Here is a 17,675-nt window from a genome sequence, read left to right as displayed (position 1 = left end):
ACTTTATTTTTTGTACCCATGTAGCCTCGTTTCCTTCTTAAGAGAAGAGCCAAGGTTACTCCTTATAGTTTTGATCTGACAACCTGTTTTTATCAGTTTAAACTTCCTTGGGTATGTTTTTCCAAAGTTGAATAATATTAGAAGTTGTTCATCTGTTAACAGAGGACTGTGCTATAAGAGATGCAGAGCCCTCAGTTTTATCTCAAGTGTGGGGATCACCTACGGGCCTGGCTCCCAGAGTACCTGACAGGCTGAAGGGTCCCCACGCACACAGACACAGAAAGCGTGCTGTCCTGAGCTGAGGCAGCGTCATCTGCACAGGCTTTTAGGGAAAGGCGCACAGTCAGGAGTGAGAAGTCAGCCCTGTTCCTCTGGGACAATTCCACTTGCTTTGTGGGTGAGGTGGGGTGCTTGCGGCTGCCGTGTGCAGGACAGAGCCCTCCTGCAGCCTCCAGCCTCTGCCCACCCACCGTGCCTGGCTGCACTGAGACAGAAAGCAGCCACGTTAGCATTTCTGCCAGCGGGGAGTGGAACAAGGGCCACTGAGTGGGGAAGGCTGATGAGCTTCTGCCCTCCAGCTGGCCAAACTGTGCACACACAGTGGGGTTCTAGCAGGTTCTAGCCCCAGCGTAAGTCAGGGAACTGACCCTAAAAAGCCAGCTGCTAGCATCACACAGTTCAGTGTTTGAGTCCCAGATAATACTAACCTGCATCTGACAGTTTGAAAACACTGGCAGCTCTGTGACAGGCCCAGACAGCTCTTTTTACCAAAGCTGAGCTTGGATGAAAAGTAGTCTGAATTCACGGTGCCGTGAAATCCAGTGATGTGCTGTATTCCCTGTGCAGAGTGCGTGAACACAAGGGGGCCATATGGGGCTCCAGAGTCCTCTTGCTTGTAGAAACAAAGATGTAAACATCCAAAGCCTGACCACGGCAGCTTTTCAGAGATGAGAGCACTGGGGGTGGAAAATTCCAGAAAAAGACAGTCTCCTGCCCCAGTGGGTTTCCTAGCAGGTGGTGGCCCCCCAGGATGGGTCACTGGGCCTCTGACTAAATTTGGCCTTCGACCCTGACAGATCTGCAGCCTCATGCGAGGCGGAATAGCAGAGAGAGGAGGCGTCCGCGTGGGACACCGCATCATTGAAATCAACGGGCAGAGTGTGGTGGCCACCCCACATGAGAGAATCGTCCACATCCTCTCCAACGCCGTGGGGGAGGTAGGGGGGAGCCCTGGGTGGGAGTCCCCTGGCTCCCCTCGTCCCAGCCAGGAAGCCCTCCTGAGAGTTCTTCCATATCCTGAACACGTCTCCACAACCAAACTGTCTTGGACCAGAACTGAAACCCAGTAACAAGTGGTTGTCTGAGAGCTGTTCCTCAAAAACATCATCACATCACCTCAGCCTTCTCCTCCAGCAGCATCTACCCACCTTCTCTTCTAGTTCTCTAATCTGGGCATATTCTCTCTGTGGCTGCCCAGTTTTCTCCATTTTTCCCAGCTAATCCCAGCAAATGAGCCTGCAAGATTAAAGTCTCAGATTCAAGTCTAATCCGCAGCTCCCTGGTACGGCCAGGCTGAACAGGGGTCTGAACAGCTTGGGGAGGGAGGGAGGCAGGAGCAGCCAAAACCCCACAGTTGTACTCCTCCTGTTTTAAGGGGGTTTCTCCTAAAAAAAAAAAAAAAAAAAAGCCAAAACCTGGTGAGAGCCAGAGCTTTGAGGAAAGTAGAGCATTACTGGCTTTCAGTCTTCACTATCACCCCTAATGTTTTAGAAAGCCCATGGATTCTGCTCTTCCTGGAGGCTGCCTGGGTCAGATTAGAAATGGGGTGAGGGGGAGAGGGGTGTACCTTGAAAGGCGCCCCAGCCGTGCGGCGGCCCCACCCAGCGCCGGAGCCCCCGCCCGACGCTGACGTGCCTTTCTGCCTGCAGATCCACATGAAGACGATGCCGGCTGCCATGTACAGACTGCTGACAGCCCAGGAGCAGCCCGTCTACATCTGAGGCCGCACCACGCGGCGGCATGCATGGAGGCCTCTCCTCACTTGTGGTTGTGTTTCTCGTGCTGCATCTGTGTGCCCACCAAGACCTTCCCCTCTCACGCCCAGCACCCGGTTTGAAGCGGAGGAAGAGAATCCGCAGCGACCTCCCTCTCTCTCTCTCCGGTTTGCTTTGTTTGTTTTAAATGCCAGGGAAGGTTTGTATACACTCCTTTGAGGCTGGAGAGCAGGTCAAAGCCACCCAGAATCTGCCGAGGACCTTCCTAAAGGGCCCTTGCGGGAGGGGGCCTGAGGAGGGTTGTCACCACCCTGCACCCTCCCTTTCCAAGAGGTGCAGACCTCTTCGGAGGAGCCCCTAGGGACAGTGAAGAAGCCGATTCCGCAGTGCCTACGATCCAATGGCTGATCTCTGCTCTCTTCCAGTCAGTTCATGGGAATATGGTAGTAATGGGGGGCCGGCCCACCGTGTACTTGGGGCATCATACGCTATTTCCTCCCAGAATTTCTGAGCCAACCTTATGCCTCTTCTACAGCCAGTTTTAGTTTCAACATAATTGTATTTTCTAATGTAAACCTTTTCACCCCGGGATAGAAGGGGAACTGCTGGGACGCAGATACCTGTGCAGAGAACTGGGCAATTCCCACGGTTACCAACCGTTAGATAAACACAGGCAGGTACTTCTGCCGCCTTCTACACCACACGTACGTACACACATCTCACTTGCATATATTCCACACTGCCCTCCTACCCACCACCAGTGAGGCACCCAGAGCCCCTGGAAAACCCACATGGCCTCTCGGTGAGGCCCCTTCCCCCACAGGTGAGGGCCACGGGCTGGTGAGCCCTGCCCGGAGAGAGACAGCCCTCTGAGGCTGAGGTCCGGCCCTGCCAGCAGCTCCTTGGCTCAGGGGGTTCTGATGGACTCCCATGTACCCCCCACCCCAACACACACACCACACACACTGGGAGTCTGGACAGGATGGACTGCTCCCCTTGAAGATGAGGAACCCGGTGTGATCGTGTTAGGCTTCCTGGTCCAAGGTGGGACCAGCCTCCTCTTCTCAGGACCACGAGGCAGGATGTGACATTTGAGAGGCCAGCACAGTACATCGACTAAGGGGACAGTCATGACCTCAAGCGATGCCTAAGAATCCCCAGATGAATTCCAAAAACATCTTGCTGCCTCGGGGACCTGAAAAAGCTTTTACTTAGTGTGGGATGTTCCGTGTTCTCATCAGGCGCCTCACGTCCGTGGGTTTCGTTCGTCGCAGTTCAGTGCAGATGTTTTTGTAATACCATGATTCTGAGCCAGTCTTCACTTACTCTTGGTCCAAAGAGCACTTTTGTTTCCATGTGGGTGGGGTGTGGCTTCGTTTGGTTTTCGTTTTTGTTCCGTTTGTGACCTCCACAGAGACAGGGTAAGAGAAACTATTTTGTGATATTATTATAGTCCCTGTTCTCAACATCTGGGCTATTTATGTTGTGTCTGTGGAAATAGCAACCTGGTGAGCACATGTTGGGTAGTATGGATTTTATACCTCGAGCAGAGGGATTTCAGGGAGGGAGAAGTGAATGAGAAAAGACTGGGAGCGAGAGACTTCTGCCAGAGAGGTTGTGCAGTCTGGGATCTCTGTGCTGAGCTTTCTGCTTCAGCAGGAAAGCCAGGTGCTTCAGTGGCGTTAGTGGCTGGACTCCCACTGTGACCATGGGTCAGACCCTACCCAAAGAGGGGCTATGCTGCTCACACATCCCCCCTGGGAAGGGGCTGCCCCTTCTCCAAGGGTCCAAGGTGGGCAGTATGGGACCCCTGGAAAACTTTTGAGGACAATTAGCTCAATGTTGCTAAGCAGGAGACCAGCCCCAAGGCTAACCCACTGCGAACATGAGGAGCCACGAACCTCAGTACCATTTACCAAACTGTAGTATCTGATGACATACAATTAAATACTAAAGAGTCCTGAGTTCACCTTACCTTTGCCAGAGAGAGTGGGTAAAACAGGAATGCAGCATTCTGGGTGGTATTGGAATATAACCGGGAGAGGCTCGTGTCATTTTCTCCCAAGTGAACTCTCGAGCCACCTGCCCCCACGCCCATTCAGAGGCGTCGGTGATCAGCCACTGGACAGGAACCCCGCCAGCACATCCCTGTGCAGCCCCCCAAGTCATTACAATGCAGTGTCTTCACCCAAAGGAGAGGAGGCAGCAGGCTACACTTCTATTGCTACTGCACAAAAATCTAGAAAGTCTGATGGGTGTTTTTGCCAGTTTGGTAAACTGTCCTAGGAGACTAACGTTTTAGTATAAGATTATCTCAGCACATAGCTTTGTGTCAATAAGAGTGGCTCCTCATGCCCGGAGAGCCAGATCTCTAACTTGGTGGAGGTTCAGTCAGCTGTAGCGTATTCTTACCTGCCTGGCTGCCTGAGGGGAGTCAGCCCATCTTCAGAAGTTAACCAAGAGGCAGGATCTTAACAGTAACTCTGTTTGGGAAGTCTCATGGGAAGTGACAGCCTGTTTCCCTCTGACATCCCAGTATATATAGTTACATATGTAAATAGCTGAAAACCCTGTGTAATGGTGAAGACTATGTACAGAGCAGCCTTCCCAAACGTGGCCCTAGGCAAAAAGCCACTCTTGCCACTTGGCTTGGATGTGCTGGTGACTCAGCTTTGGGGATAGATTCCCAGATCCATCTACTCTTCCTGGTCCAGCCAGGATGTGGCCAGAACCTGCCCTGCCTCTGCCTTCTCAAATGTGACCATTTTAGGGAGCCACCCTCAACCTTGGGTTCACAAGAGGATGAAGCCCCCAGAGACCAGTGCCTGGAGCCTGCTCCCCTAGGCCTGGAGCCCATCACGGGGCGCTGGACTCTGAGTCCCTGCATCCGGGTCTGCATTCCCAACATTGCCCATCAGCCCCGGCCTCAGAGAGTCCCAGAGTAACCTACTACCTCCCCATCGCTCCCGCTATCCCGGTCACACCCGCCACCCCATCTGCACGCAGATGAGACCCACCCCCGAGCCCAGCAGTGAGGCTGTTACCAATGTTTACAATTAGGGGCACCTCCTCTGAGGCGTGTTTACTCTCCCACTCCCAAGGCCACTTGCTGGTTTGAGTTTCATGTCCGTCTGCCCCTTCCCTGGTTGAGGCCGACTTGAACACACAACTCTGAGCTTACGTCCTGACCCTCCGTCAAGGCCATGGTGAGGACTGTGTGGGAAGGATATTCCTTGTACATACTCAGCACAGCCCCTGGAGTTTGGACTTGTACTATTGTTCTGTAAAGAGGGTGAGATAGAGCTTATTGTAAAGCGTTGGGAGAAGTATAGTATTGTATTTGTAACAATATGGTTCTTTGTATACACAAAACTCAATGATCTCTATATATAATTATAAATATATATAAATAAGATATATATACACGTGAGCCTGGAATGTTGATGCCGCACACCCACTGAATGTATTTCCCCTGACAGTCTGGTCACTGGGCTGGCCCGCCCTCCCCTCCTCCATACTGTTTTGGGGGTTGTGATGTATTTAATGTGTTCTCTTCCTTTATTTAACTGAACGCTAATGTCTGTAAGAGTTGCTGCAACAATAAACAAGAACGTCACCTCTTGGCCCTGGCTGAGCGTCTTCGTGTTTCAGGGGAGGGACAAGACTGAAAGTGGGGGAAAGATGTCATCATCCCAAAGGCCACCTCCTACTCATCCCGTGGGGCCTGCTCAGTGCTCAGAGCCCATTGCCTAAACGGGCAGGTTCTGTGGATCAACTCGGCTAGAAAACACAAGCGGCTGCGTCAGCTGTTAGAAAATCCACTGGCTCGTCGATCTCCTGGAAGCACACTGAATGCGACATAGGAACCCTCAGGGCTTCTCAGTGAGGGAAGGGAGGTAGAAGTGAATTACCTCCCCCAAGAAATCTCCAGGGCGGGGAGGTAGCCCTGGAGTGGACTACAGGAAGGAAAAGTTCCCTGTCCCATCCCCCGCCCCATCACAGAGGACAGAGGAGCCTGGCAGGCTGCAGTCCTTGGAGTGGCAAGAGTCGGACATGACTTAGCGATGGAACAATAACTGAATCATTGCTGCACAGCAAAAATTAACATCGTAAGTTATAACAACAAAAATCTGACTCATACAAATATAGAGTGAACATGTATCAAAGATTTATTAACTCACTAATTGATAACATCCGCTGGATCATTGAAAAAGCAAGAGAGTTCCAGAAAAACATCTATTTCTGCTTTATTGACTATGCCAAAGCCTTTGACTGTGTGGATCACAATAAACTGGAAAATTCTGAAAGAGATGGGAATAACAGACCACCTGACCTGCCTCTTGAGAAACCTATATGTAGGTTAGGAAACAATAGTTAGAACTGGACATTGAACAACACACTGGTTCCAAACAGGAAAAGGAGTACGTCAAGGCTGTATATTGTCACCCTGCTTATTTAACTTCTATGCAGAGTACATCATGAGAAACGCTGGGCTGGAGGAAGCACAATCTGGAATCAAGATTGCCAGGAGAAATCTCAATAACCTCAGATATGCAGATGACACCCCCGTTATGGCAGAAAGTGAAGAGGAACTAAAAAGCCTCTTGATGAAAGTGACGGAGGAGAGTGAAAAAGTTGGCTTAAAGCTCAACATTCAGAAAACGAAGATCATGGCATCTGGTCCCATCACGTCATGGGAAATAGATGGGGAAACAGTGGAAACAGTGTCAGACTTTATTTTTTGGGGCTCCAAAATCACTGCAGATGGTGATTGCAGCCATGAAATTAAAAGACGCTTATTCCTTGGAAGGAGAGTTATGACCAACCTAGATAGTATATTCAAAAGCAGAGACATTACTTTGCCGACTATGGTCCGTCTAGCCAAGGCTATGGTTTTTCCAGTGGTCATGGTATGGATGTGAGAGTTGGACTGTGAAGAAAGCTGAGTGCCGAAGAATTGATGCTTTTGAACTGTGGTGTTGGAGAAGACTCTTGAGAGTCCCTTGGACTGCAAGAAGATCCAACCAATCCATCCTAAAGGAGATCAGTCCTGGGTGTTCATTGGAAGGACTAATGCTAAAGCTGAAACTCCAATACTTTGGCCACCTCATGTAAAGAGTTGACTCATTGAAAAAGACTGATGCTGGGAGGGATTGGGGGCAGGAGGAGAAGGGGACGACAGAGGATGAGATGGCTGGATGGCATCACTGACTCGATGGATATGAGTTTGAGTGAACTCCGGGTGTTGGTGATGGACAGGGAGGCCTGGCATGCTGCAATTCATGGGGTCGCAGAGTCAAACACGACTGAGCGACTGAACTGAATTGATGAAACAGGTAAGATGGGAAGAGTATTTTGAAGAGCTAAGTATTAAATTTTTTAAAAGGACTTAGAATGAAACCTCTAGGTTAAATTAGTTGGTTAATGTCCTTTAAGGCCCTATAACTGTCACCTTTGGAATCCTCTTTTCTAAGCAGAAATCATTTGCATCTCTAGTTGGGGGTACAGGGAGGACTGTTCGATGATAATAAAAGCCATGCAGAAGAATAAAGCATGAATAAAGAATCAAAAGCAGGGGCTCCAACAGATATTTGTGCACCCACGTTCATAGCAACTTAATACACAGTAGTCATACTGGAAGCAACCAAATCAATCAAGGGATGAATGAATACCCAAGATGTATGCATATAAAATGGACAATTATACAGCCTTAATAAGCAAATTCTGACACATTGATGTTTGAAGACAAACATGCTAAGTAAAATAAGCTAGTCAAAAAGGAACAAATATTGTATGATTCAACTTACATGAGCTATCTAGAGTAGACACATTCATAGACACAGGAAGAATGGTGGTTGCTAAGGGCTGGAGGAGGGCAGAATGGGGAGCTATTGTTTAATGGATATAGTTTCCATTTAGGAAGATGGAGAATATTCTGGACATGGGTGGCAGTTATAGTTGCACAACAGTGAGAATTTACTTAATGCCTCAGAATTTTAACCTTAAAAATACTTGAAAAGGTAAATTACGTATTATATTTTACCAAATTTTTCTAAAGAAAACTGCACATACATGGAATGAGTTTAAAGGTACTATTTTACATGGGATAGTTAGAGAAGTCCTCACTGAAAGGAAGAGGGGCCCTGTGGATGTCTAGGGATGAGGGTTGCGAGCTGCAGCAACAGCACAGAGGCCTGAGGGAGAGCCAGAGGCCAATGCTGCTGGAGCAGAGAGGGAGGCAGCAAGCGGCTGGAGATGAAGGCGGGGTGGGGTGTGACGGTGGTAAATGTAGGTGGTGGAAGAACTCTGGTGATGCACACATGCACACATACACACACAGACCCCCCTTGAGTTGTTTTGCTTCCACTCAAACCCACACTCTCCATCACACTCCTCATCAGCTCCTCTGAGCTCTCATCACTAGTAAGAGCTAGGATTTGGCACCCTCTTGTGTCCATTCCAAAGGAGATCAACCCAGGGATTTCTTTGGAAGGAATGATGCTAAAGCTGAAACTCCAGTACTTTGGCCACCTCATGCGAAGAGTTGACTCATTGGAGAAGACTTTGATGCTGGGAGGGATTGGGGGCAGGAGGAGAAGGGGACAGCAGAGGATGAGATGGCTGGATGTCATCACGGACTCGATGGATGTGAGTCTGAGTGAACTCCGGGAGTTGGTGATGGACAGGGAGGCCTGGCATGCTGCGATTCATGGGGTCGCAAAGAGTCAGACACGACTGAGCGACTGAACTGAACTGAACTGTGCCCGATAACCTTGGAAATACCAAATCCAGACAAGCTAGAATCTCAGATAGTGATTGAGGGAATGAAGAATCTTGGCCACCCATTACAGGCCCCCTGTTTTCCAAATAAGGAAACAAATGTCCTAAACAAGAATAGGACTCACAGAAAGCCATACAGTGAGTAGTCAGCTAGATCCGCACTCCCTGGCTCCCAGGCTCCCGCTCCTTGGTCTAATCCCAGCTGCTGACCCTTGGGGTGAGGGGAGCATCCTCTCCCTACTGGCCAGGCTGGGGGCAGCCTGGAGACAGGCTCAGCACTGCTGTGACCTCAGCCTTGGGCCACCTCCAGAGCCTTTGTGAGAGCGAGACAGAAAAGCACAGCAAACTGCTGGTTCGCCACCCCTCCTGCTAGGCTGGGAGAAGCCACGCCTGGAGGGCTGAGGGTGCCATCGTGAGAAAGAGAGAAGGGAGAAGGCGAGAAGCACAGCCTCGTCACTACTCTGCACCCCTTTCCCAGAGCCCACTGCACGCTCTGCTCCTACTGGCCATCTCATCAGCTGTCCAGCTACACGACAGCTCTCTTCCCCTGCACTACATAGTTGCTTATGGGTAGGGACCTAATTTTTCTCAACTTTCTAGTCATGACAGGTTATAATTAGAAGAGTCACAGACAGGGATGTAAACTACAGCTCAGCTGTTATATTATTTATATTCTCCCTATGTGACCCTGGGCAAGTTACTTAACTACTCTGAGCTACTATTTCATTTATAAAATAGGCACAGCTTGGCTCAGTTCTTAAAGATTAGAGATCCTGTCCATGAGGCTCAGGAAGTGCAATACAGGCAGTCATTTACAAAGTACAGAACTGGTCCTGGAGAGAAACTGTCAGGGAGCTCTTCTGGGAGGAGGTATACTTCTGCAGAGATTTAAGGCACAATGCGAGTTTGCCAGATACCATGGTTGGTGAGAATGTTCTGTGCAGAGGTATGGAGTGCTGGAGGCCTGGAAGAACGTGGTAAGAGGATCCCAAAGCACGTGAGGGACCTCCCTGGTGATTCAGTGGCTAAGTCTCCACATTCCCAATGCAGGCCGCCCGGACCCAGGCTCAAACCTGGGCCCCCTGCACTGGGAGTGTAGAAGGAAATGTTTCCCGTAGCATCTCCAGCACATCATCTGGCTGAGTGTTCTTCAGATCTCTTTGTAATTTTGCTTTCTGAAGCTCACTGTGTGTAACCCTTCTGCTGCCAGTGGTGGGTTGGGGGCATCCAGTTCCCCAGTATAGAGTATCTAGTCCTGTTTCTAAAGCAAAATGCCCTTCAGGCTTTTTCTCTGTGGACACACTGCCCAGTCTTCCTGCAAAGCCCAGTCCAGTCCGTGAGGGTCTGTGAGTCAGGGCTGCTGCAAGCCTTTTGGGATGGAACTGTGCCTTGTACCAGGGGTCCTGTGGTAGCCTCCTGCAGCCTGGCCCTAGGGGCCCTCTCCCCACCATTGTCCCCTCTCACCAAAGGCAGATCTCATCACACAGAGATGTCTGCTTCAAGGAAAGTGGAGAGAAAACACATCTCACTGATGTGTGTGGAAGTCACAACTTGGAGAATGAGAAATAGCCCATCTTTTAGCACCTTCTATGTGGACCGGGCAATGTTCCAACACTTTCCACAGATTAACACAATCCCCACAGCGCCTCCAAGAGGTAGATTCAGCTAGTGTGCCCATTATGTAGGTGAGGAAACTGAGACACAGAAATCAAGGACTTACATTTATTTTTCCAGCTGCTCCCAACTGTGCTAGGACTTCCTGTTCTGTCACAAATGATGAACTCAGCATTATATTTTTTGGTCTTTTGGTCCTTACAATTTTCTTTCCAGGTTCCTATCTTTTGCAAACCTCAATGGCTATTTTGTTAAAGCTGTCCCACCTCTTAAACACTTAAGACATGAGACCATAAAACTCATGAAGAACGTAGACAGAACATTCTCTGAAATCAGTTGTACCAGTATGCTCTTAGGTTAGTTTCCCAAGACAAAAGAAATAAAGCAAAAATTAACAAATGGGGCCTAATACACTTACAAGCTCTTGTACGTCAAAGGAAACCTTAAACAAAATGAAAAGACAACCTACGGAATGGGAGAAAATATTGGTAAATAATGCGACCAACAAGGGTTTAACTTCCAAAATATATAAACAGCTCATACAACTCAACAAAAACAAACAAAAAAGCACCTAACAACCATAACCAAAAATGGGCAAAAGACCTAAACTTCCAAAGAAGAAATGTAAATAACTAATAGGCATATAAAATGATACTCAACATTACTAATTGTTAGAGAGATACAAGTCAAAACTACAGTAAGGTACGACCTCACACCAAGCAGAATGGCTATCATTAAAAAGTCTATAAATAACAAAAGCTGGAGAGGGTAGAGAGAAAAGGGAACCCTCCTACACTGTTGGTGGGAATATAAGTCGGTACAGCCACTGTGGAGAAATGTATGGAGGTGCCTCAGAAAACTAAATAGAATTACCATTATGATCCAGCAATCCCACTCCTGGGCACATATCCAGACAAAACTAAAATTCAAAAAGATACATGCACCCCTGTGTTCATACCAGCACTACTCACAATAGCCAAGAAGTGGAAGCAACCTAAACGTCCTTGGACAGATAAATGAATAAAGATGTGGCTCATATATACAATGGAATACTACTCAGCCATAGAGAAGATCAAATAATACCATTTGCAGCAACACAGATGCAACCCAAGCTTATCATGTTAAGTGGAGTAAGTCAGAAAGAAATACCATATGATATTATCTATACACGGAATCCAAAATATGACACAATGAACCTATCTATAAAACAGAAACAGAATCACGGACATAGAGAACAACTGCTGGTTGCCAAGGTGGGGGGTGGGGGCAGGGATGGAGTGTGAGGTTGGGGCTAGCAGATGTAAGCTTTTATATACAGAATGGATAAACAACAAGGCCCTACTGTATAGCACAGAGGACTATATTCAGCATCCTGTGATAAACCATAATGGAAAAGACCGAAAAAAAGAATGTACATGTATGTACACTTGATTCACTTTGTTGTACAGTAGTAATTAACACAACATTGCAAACCAATTATACTTCAATCTTAAATAAAAAGCTGCCCTACCTGCAGGCTAGACTTGGGCTCCAGGTGCTGGGGCTTAGCTTCCCCCTCTCCCTCCCTCTCTGCACAGACCCTTTAAGGAAGGGCATGGGTGGGAGCTAGACAGAGATTTCCCCACTTCAGATGTTGCTCTTGGCAAGGTCACCTGCCTCTCCCTGTCTGGGTCCTTCTGCTGATCCAGTTCACTGTCTAGGGGCTGAATGGAGACAAATGATGAGCAGCCCCCTCCAGCCCTCGGCTCCATCCTCTGCACTGGCCCCTCAAACCACAGTTTTCCAAAGTGTACCCATCTTCAACCCAAGCTTTGTCCTGAGCAAGTCTGCAGGCCCTAGTCCCAACAGCCAACAAGCTCAGTGACATCCATTCCCCTCACCCCTCAGAGGGCGCAAGGCCAGGCAACCTTGACCTCTCACGTGGCCATCCCATGAACCCTGTCTCCACCAACAATGCCTCCCATCAGCCAGTCCCTCAGATAAGATGGTCACCAATGTGAGGGGTGGGTTCAAGCACCCCAACTTCACAAGTGGTTCTTTTGGGGCCCCCTCCCTTGGCATGGGGCAGGAGAAATCATTCTTGCCTAGATCCCATGGGAAGGCGGCGGGTAAAGAGCTTCTTTCTTGCATTTCTCTCCCCGACAAGGTGGCACGCCCACCCCCTGGCAGTCCTCACGTCACCAGATGATGAGGGACAGCAGCTGCTGAAGGCTCCTATCCTTTCGCTCCTCTCACAGGAGCTCTGGAGGTGCACCTCGCCCTGCGGGTGGTGTCTGCCCCCATGGGTGAAGCTGCCTCTACCACACACAGGACCTTACACTTTTCCCTCTCAGTTCTATCTCCACTGTAACTGTGGAACCCAGAAAAAAATCCACCCACCATTGCATCACACACAGAACCGCTCATGTGAGAACCATCACAGAACCTTCATCTCAGTCTGTCCTCACTCATTTCCCCTCACACCACCATGACCTCAGTTCCTTAACCCCTCAAAGCTTGTTTCCTCCTCTGCAAAATGGTGTCTGCCTTGTGCAGACTGTGTGAGGGTCAGGGGGCTCATTCTCTCCTGGCCCCACAGATCCGGGTCCTCATAAGCTCCCTGGGATTTGCATATCCTCAGACTGTACAAGCAAGGGCGCCACCTCAGGCGGGCCCCGACCCTGTAGGCATATGTGCTGATGGTGGCTCTACTTAGAGAGAGGACTCCAGCACACCTGCAGCCCCCGCCTGGTTGGGAAGCACTATGCACTAAAGCATTTCATTTCCCACAATGCAGATTTTAGTTCCTAGTAGAAGCTTCTGGAATGTCAATGCATCAATTTTTAAAAGTCAAAAATCTCACTCTCAAATGCAATCAACACTACAACGAAGTACCACTCACATCAGTCTGAGTAAAAAGTGTGTTAGTCGTTCACACTTTTAGTGAGTGTGTTAGTTGTGTCAGCTAGTTAGTTGTTTAGTAACTCGTGTGTTAGTCTGTACCCCACCAGACTCCTCTGTCCAAGGAATTTCCGGGTAAGAATATCGGAGTGGGTAGCCATTCCCTTCTCCAGGATAGCTTCCCAACTCAGGGATCAGATCTGGGTCTCCTGCATTGCAGGCAGATTCTTTACCGTCTGAGCCACCAGGCAGAATGGCCATCGTTAAAAACTGTTCAAGGAACAAACACTGGAGAGGGTGGGGTGAGAAGGGAATCTTCCTACGCCGTGGGTGGTCGGTGCATAATTGGTACAGCCACTATGAAGAATACTATGGAAGTTCCTTGGAAAACTCAAAATAGAATTGCTGCATGATCCAGCAAGCCCTGTGCTGGGCATATATCCAGACAAAACTCGAATCCAAAGAGAGAACACGCATTCCTCTGTGTTCACAACAGCTCTATTCACAGGAGCCAAGGCATGAAAGCAACCTAAATGTCCATGGACACGTTGATGGATAAAGATGTGGTTCATATATACAGTGGAATATTGGCCATAAAAAGGAATGAGATTGGGTCATTTGGAGAGACACAGATAGACCTAGAGACTGTCAAGCAGTGAAGTTAGAAAAACAAATACTGCATGTTAATGCGTATATGTGGAATCGGAAAAAATTGGTATAGACGTTCTTATCTATGAAGAAAGAGAGACACAGATGTAGATGGAGACCAAGGGGGAAAGGGAGAGTGGGATGAATTTTGAGAATGGGATTGACATATATACACTGTTAATGCTATGCATAAAATAGACAACTAGTGTTGGCCTACTGTTTAGCACAGAGAACTCTCCTCAATGCTCTATGTTGACCTAAATGGGAAAGGACTCCAAAAAAGAAGGGGATATATGTATATGTATAGCTGATTCAGTTTTCTGTGTAGCAGAAACTAACACAACATTGTAAAGCAAATACATTGCAATAAAAAAAATTTTTAATGAAATAATGCCATTTGTAGAAACATGGAGGCAAAGTTAGATTATACTAAATGACATATTTAGTCAGAAAAAGAAACACAAATGTCGTACTTGTATGTGGAATCTGAACTATGCCACAAATGAACCTATGCAACAGAAACAGAACCATGGCCTGAGAGAGCACTGGGGTTGCCAAGGGGGAGGAGATGGCGGAGGGATGGAGCGGGGAGCTGGGACTAGCAGATGCAAACTATTACATGTTGAACAGATAAACGAGGTCTACCATATAGCACAGAGAACCATGTTCAACATCCTGTGATAAACCAAAGTGTAAAGAATATATATACATATATCAACTTATCTGGTGGCTCAGATAATAAAGAACCTGCCTGCAATGCAGGAGACCTGGGTTTGGTCCCTGGGTCAGGAAGATCCCCTGGAGAAGGAAATGGCAACGTGTGTGTGTGTGTGTGTGTGTGTGTGTATTATGTTATATATGTGTTATATAATATATATAACTGAATATTCCATGGTTAGGAAGATACCCTGGAGGAGGAAAATGGCAGCCTACTCCAGTATTCTTGCCTGGAAAATCCCATGGAGAGAGGAGCCTGGTGGGCTACAGTTCATGAGGTTGCAAACAAGTTGGATATGACTTAGAGACTAAACTACATCTGAATCTCATACAAATACAGAATGAACACGTATCAAATATAGAACGAACATGTATCAAATGTTTATCAACTCATTAATAATGAAACAAGTAAGATGGTAAAGCTGATTTAAAGAGTACCTTGAAGAACTAAATATTTATAGTTTTTTTTAAAAAGGAATTAGAATGAAACTGCTAGGTTAGATAAAGTTGGTTAATGTCCTTTAAGGCCCTATAACTATCACCTTTGGAATCCTCTTTTCTAAGCAGAAATCATTTGCATCTCTAGTTGGGGTGAGAAGGAGGACTGTTAGATGATAATAAAAGCCATGCAGAAGAATAAAGCACGAAAAAGAATCAAAAGCAGGGGCTCCAATAGATATTTGTGCACCCATGTTGGTAGTAGCTGTATACCCAGAAATCAGAGTGAAAACCACCCAAGTATCTATCAAGGGATGAATGAATAAACGTGTCATATACATATAAAATGGAATATTATACAGCCTTACTAAGGAAGCAAATTCTGACCCCTGCTACAATATGGATGACGCTTGAAGACAATCATGCTAAGTAAAATAAGCTAGTCAAAGGGAGAAAATATTGTATGACTCCACTCAGATAAGCTATCTACAGTAGATAAATTCATAGCACAGGAAGAAGAATGGTGGTTGCTAAGAGCTGAGGGAGGGCAGAATGGGGAGTTATTGTTTAATGGATATGCAATTTCCATTTAGGAAGATAGGGAAAATTATGGACAAGGTGGGAAGTTATGGTTGCAAAACAATGGCAATATACTTAATGCTACAGAACTTTACATGTAAAAATAGTTAAAGAGGTAAATTTCATGTTATGTATCAGTGCAGCTCAGTTCAGTTCAGTCGCTCAGTCGTGTCCGACTCTGAGACCCCATGAATCACAGCACGCCAGGCCTCTCTGTCCATCACCAACTCCCAGAGTTCACTCAGACTCACATCCATTGAGTCAGTGATGCCATCCAGCCATCTCATCCTCTGTCGTCCCCTTCTCCTCCTGCCCCCAATCCCTCCCCAGCATCAGAGTCTTTTCCAATGAGTCAACTCTTCGCATGAGGTGGCCAAAGTACTGGAGTTTCAGCTTTAGCATCAGTCCTTCCAAAGAAATCCCAGGGCTGATCTCCTTCAGAATGGACTGGTGATATCCTTGCAGTCCAAGGGACTCTCAAGAGTCTTCTCCAACACCACAGTTCAAAAGCATCAATTCTTTGGAACTCTGCCTTCTTCACAGTCCAACTCTCACATCCATACATGACTACTGGAAAAACCATAGCCTTGACTAGACAGACCTTAGTCAGCAAAGTAATATCTCTGCTTTTGAATATACTATCTAGGTTGGTCCTAACTTTTCTTCCAAGGAGTAAGCGTCTTTTAATTTCATGGCTGCAATCACCATCTGCAGTGATTTTGGAGCCGCAAAAAATAAAGTCTGACACTGTTTCCACTGTTTCCCCATCTATTTGCCATGAAGTGATGGGACCAGATGCCATGATCTTCGTTTTCTGAATGTTGAGCTTTAAGCCAACTTTTTCACTCTCCACTTTCACTTTCATCAAGAGGCTTTTTAGTTCCTCTTCACTTTCTGCCATAAGGGTGGTGTCATCTGCATATCTGAGGTTATTGATATTTCACCCAGCAATCTTGATTCCAGCTTGTGTTTCTTCCAGTCCAGCGTTTCTCATGATGTACTCTGCATATTTTACCAAATTTTTCTAAATAAAAATACACAAACATGGACTGAGTTTGGAGGTATCATTTTATATGCATTAGTTAGAGAAGGCCTCACTGAGGGAAAGTAAGGGGGGCCCTGTGGATGTCTAGGGATGAGGGTTCCGAGCTGCAGCGACAGCACACAGAGGCCTGAGGGAGAGCCGGAGGCCAGCGCTGCTGGAGCAGAGAGGGAGGCAACAAGCGGCTGGAGATGAACGCAGGGGGTGGGGTGTGATGGTGGTAAATGTAGGTGATGGAAGAACTCTGGTGATGCACACATGCATACACACACCCCTTGAGTTGTTTTGCTTCCACTCAAACCCACACACTGCATCACACTCAGCTCACACTCCTCATCAGCTCCTCTGATCTCTCATCACTAGTAAGAGCTAGGATTTGGCGCCCTCTTGTGCCCAATAACCTTGGAAATGCCAAATCCAGACAAGCTAGAATCTCAGATAGTGATTGAGGGAATGAAGAATCTTGGCCACCCATTACAGGCCCCCTGTTTTCCAAATAAGGAAACAAATATCCTAAACAAGAATAGGACTCACAGAAAGCCATACAGTGAGTAGTCAGCTAGATCCGCACTCCCTGGCTCCCAGGCTCCCGCTCCTTGGTCTAATCCCAGCTGCTGACCCTTGGGGTGAGGGGAACATCCTCTCCCTACTGGCCAGGCTGGGGGCAGCCTGGAGACAGGCTCAGCACTGCTGTGACCTCAACCTTGGGCCACCTCCAGAGCCTTTGTGAGAGCGAAACAGAAAAGCACAGCAAACTGCTGGTTCGCCACCCCTCCTGCTAGGCTGGGAGAAGCCACGCCTGGAGAGCTGAGGGTGCCATCGTGAGAAAGAGAGAAGGGAGGCGAGAAGCACAGCCTCGTCACTACTCTGCACCCCTTTCCCAGAGCCCACTGCACGCTCTGCTCCTACTGGCCATCTCATCAGCTGTCCAGCTACACGACAGCTCTCTTCCCCTGCACTACATAGTTGCTTCTGGGTAGGGA

The 17,675-nt window shown here is 47.7% G+C and overlaps 1 protein-coding gene across 1 annotated transcript in view; it reads left to right on the top strand.

Annotated features, from left to right (window-relative positions):
• APBA1 (amyloid beta precursor protein binding family A member 1) overlaps positions 1–5,617 on the top strand; it is a 233,827-nt gene extending 228,210 nt beyond the window's left edge. Inside the window, exons 12-13 of the mRNA XM_040250244.1 lie at positions 1,077–1,217; positions 1,929–5,617. Of these exons, the coding sequence (XP_040106178.1) occupies positions 1,077–1,217; positions 1,929–2,000 (213 nt within the window). The 3' untranslated portion in view covers positions 2,001–5,617. The remainder of the gene's footprint in view (positions 1–1,076; positions 1,218–1,928) is intronic.
• Positions 5,618–17,675: the final 12,058 nt, after the last annotated feature.

This window comes from Oryx dammah, unplaced genomic scaffold (genome assembly GCF_014754425.2).
Source record: "Oryx dammah isolate SB20612 unplaced genomic scaffold, SCBI_Odam_1.1 HiC_scaffold_1, whole genome shotgun sequence".
Lineage (NCBI taxonomy): Eukaryota > Metazoa > Chordata > Mammalia > Artiodactyla > Bovidae > Oryx > Oryx dammah.
The sequence above is the reverse complement of the archived record's forward strand: the minus strand, read 5'-3'. Positions and strand labels throughout refer to the sequence as shown.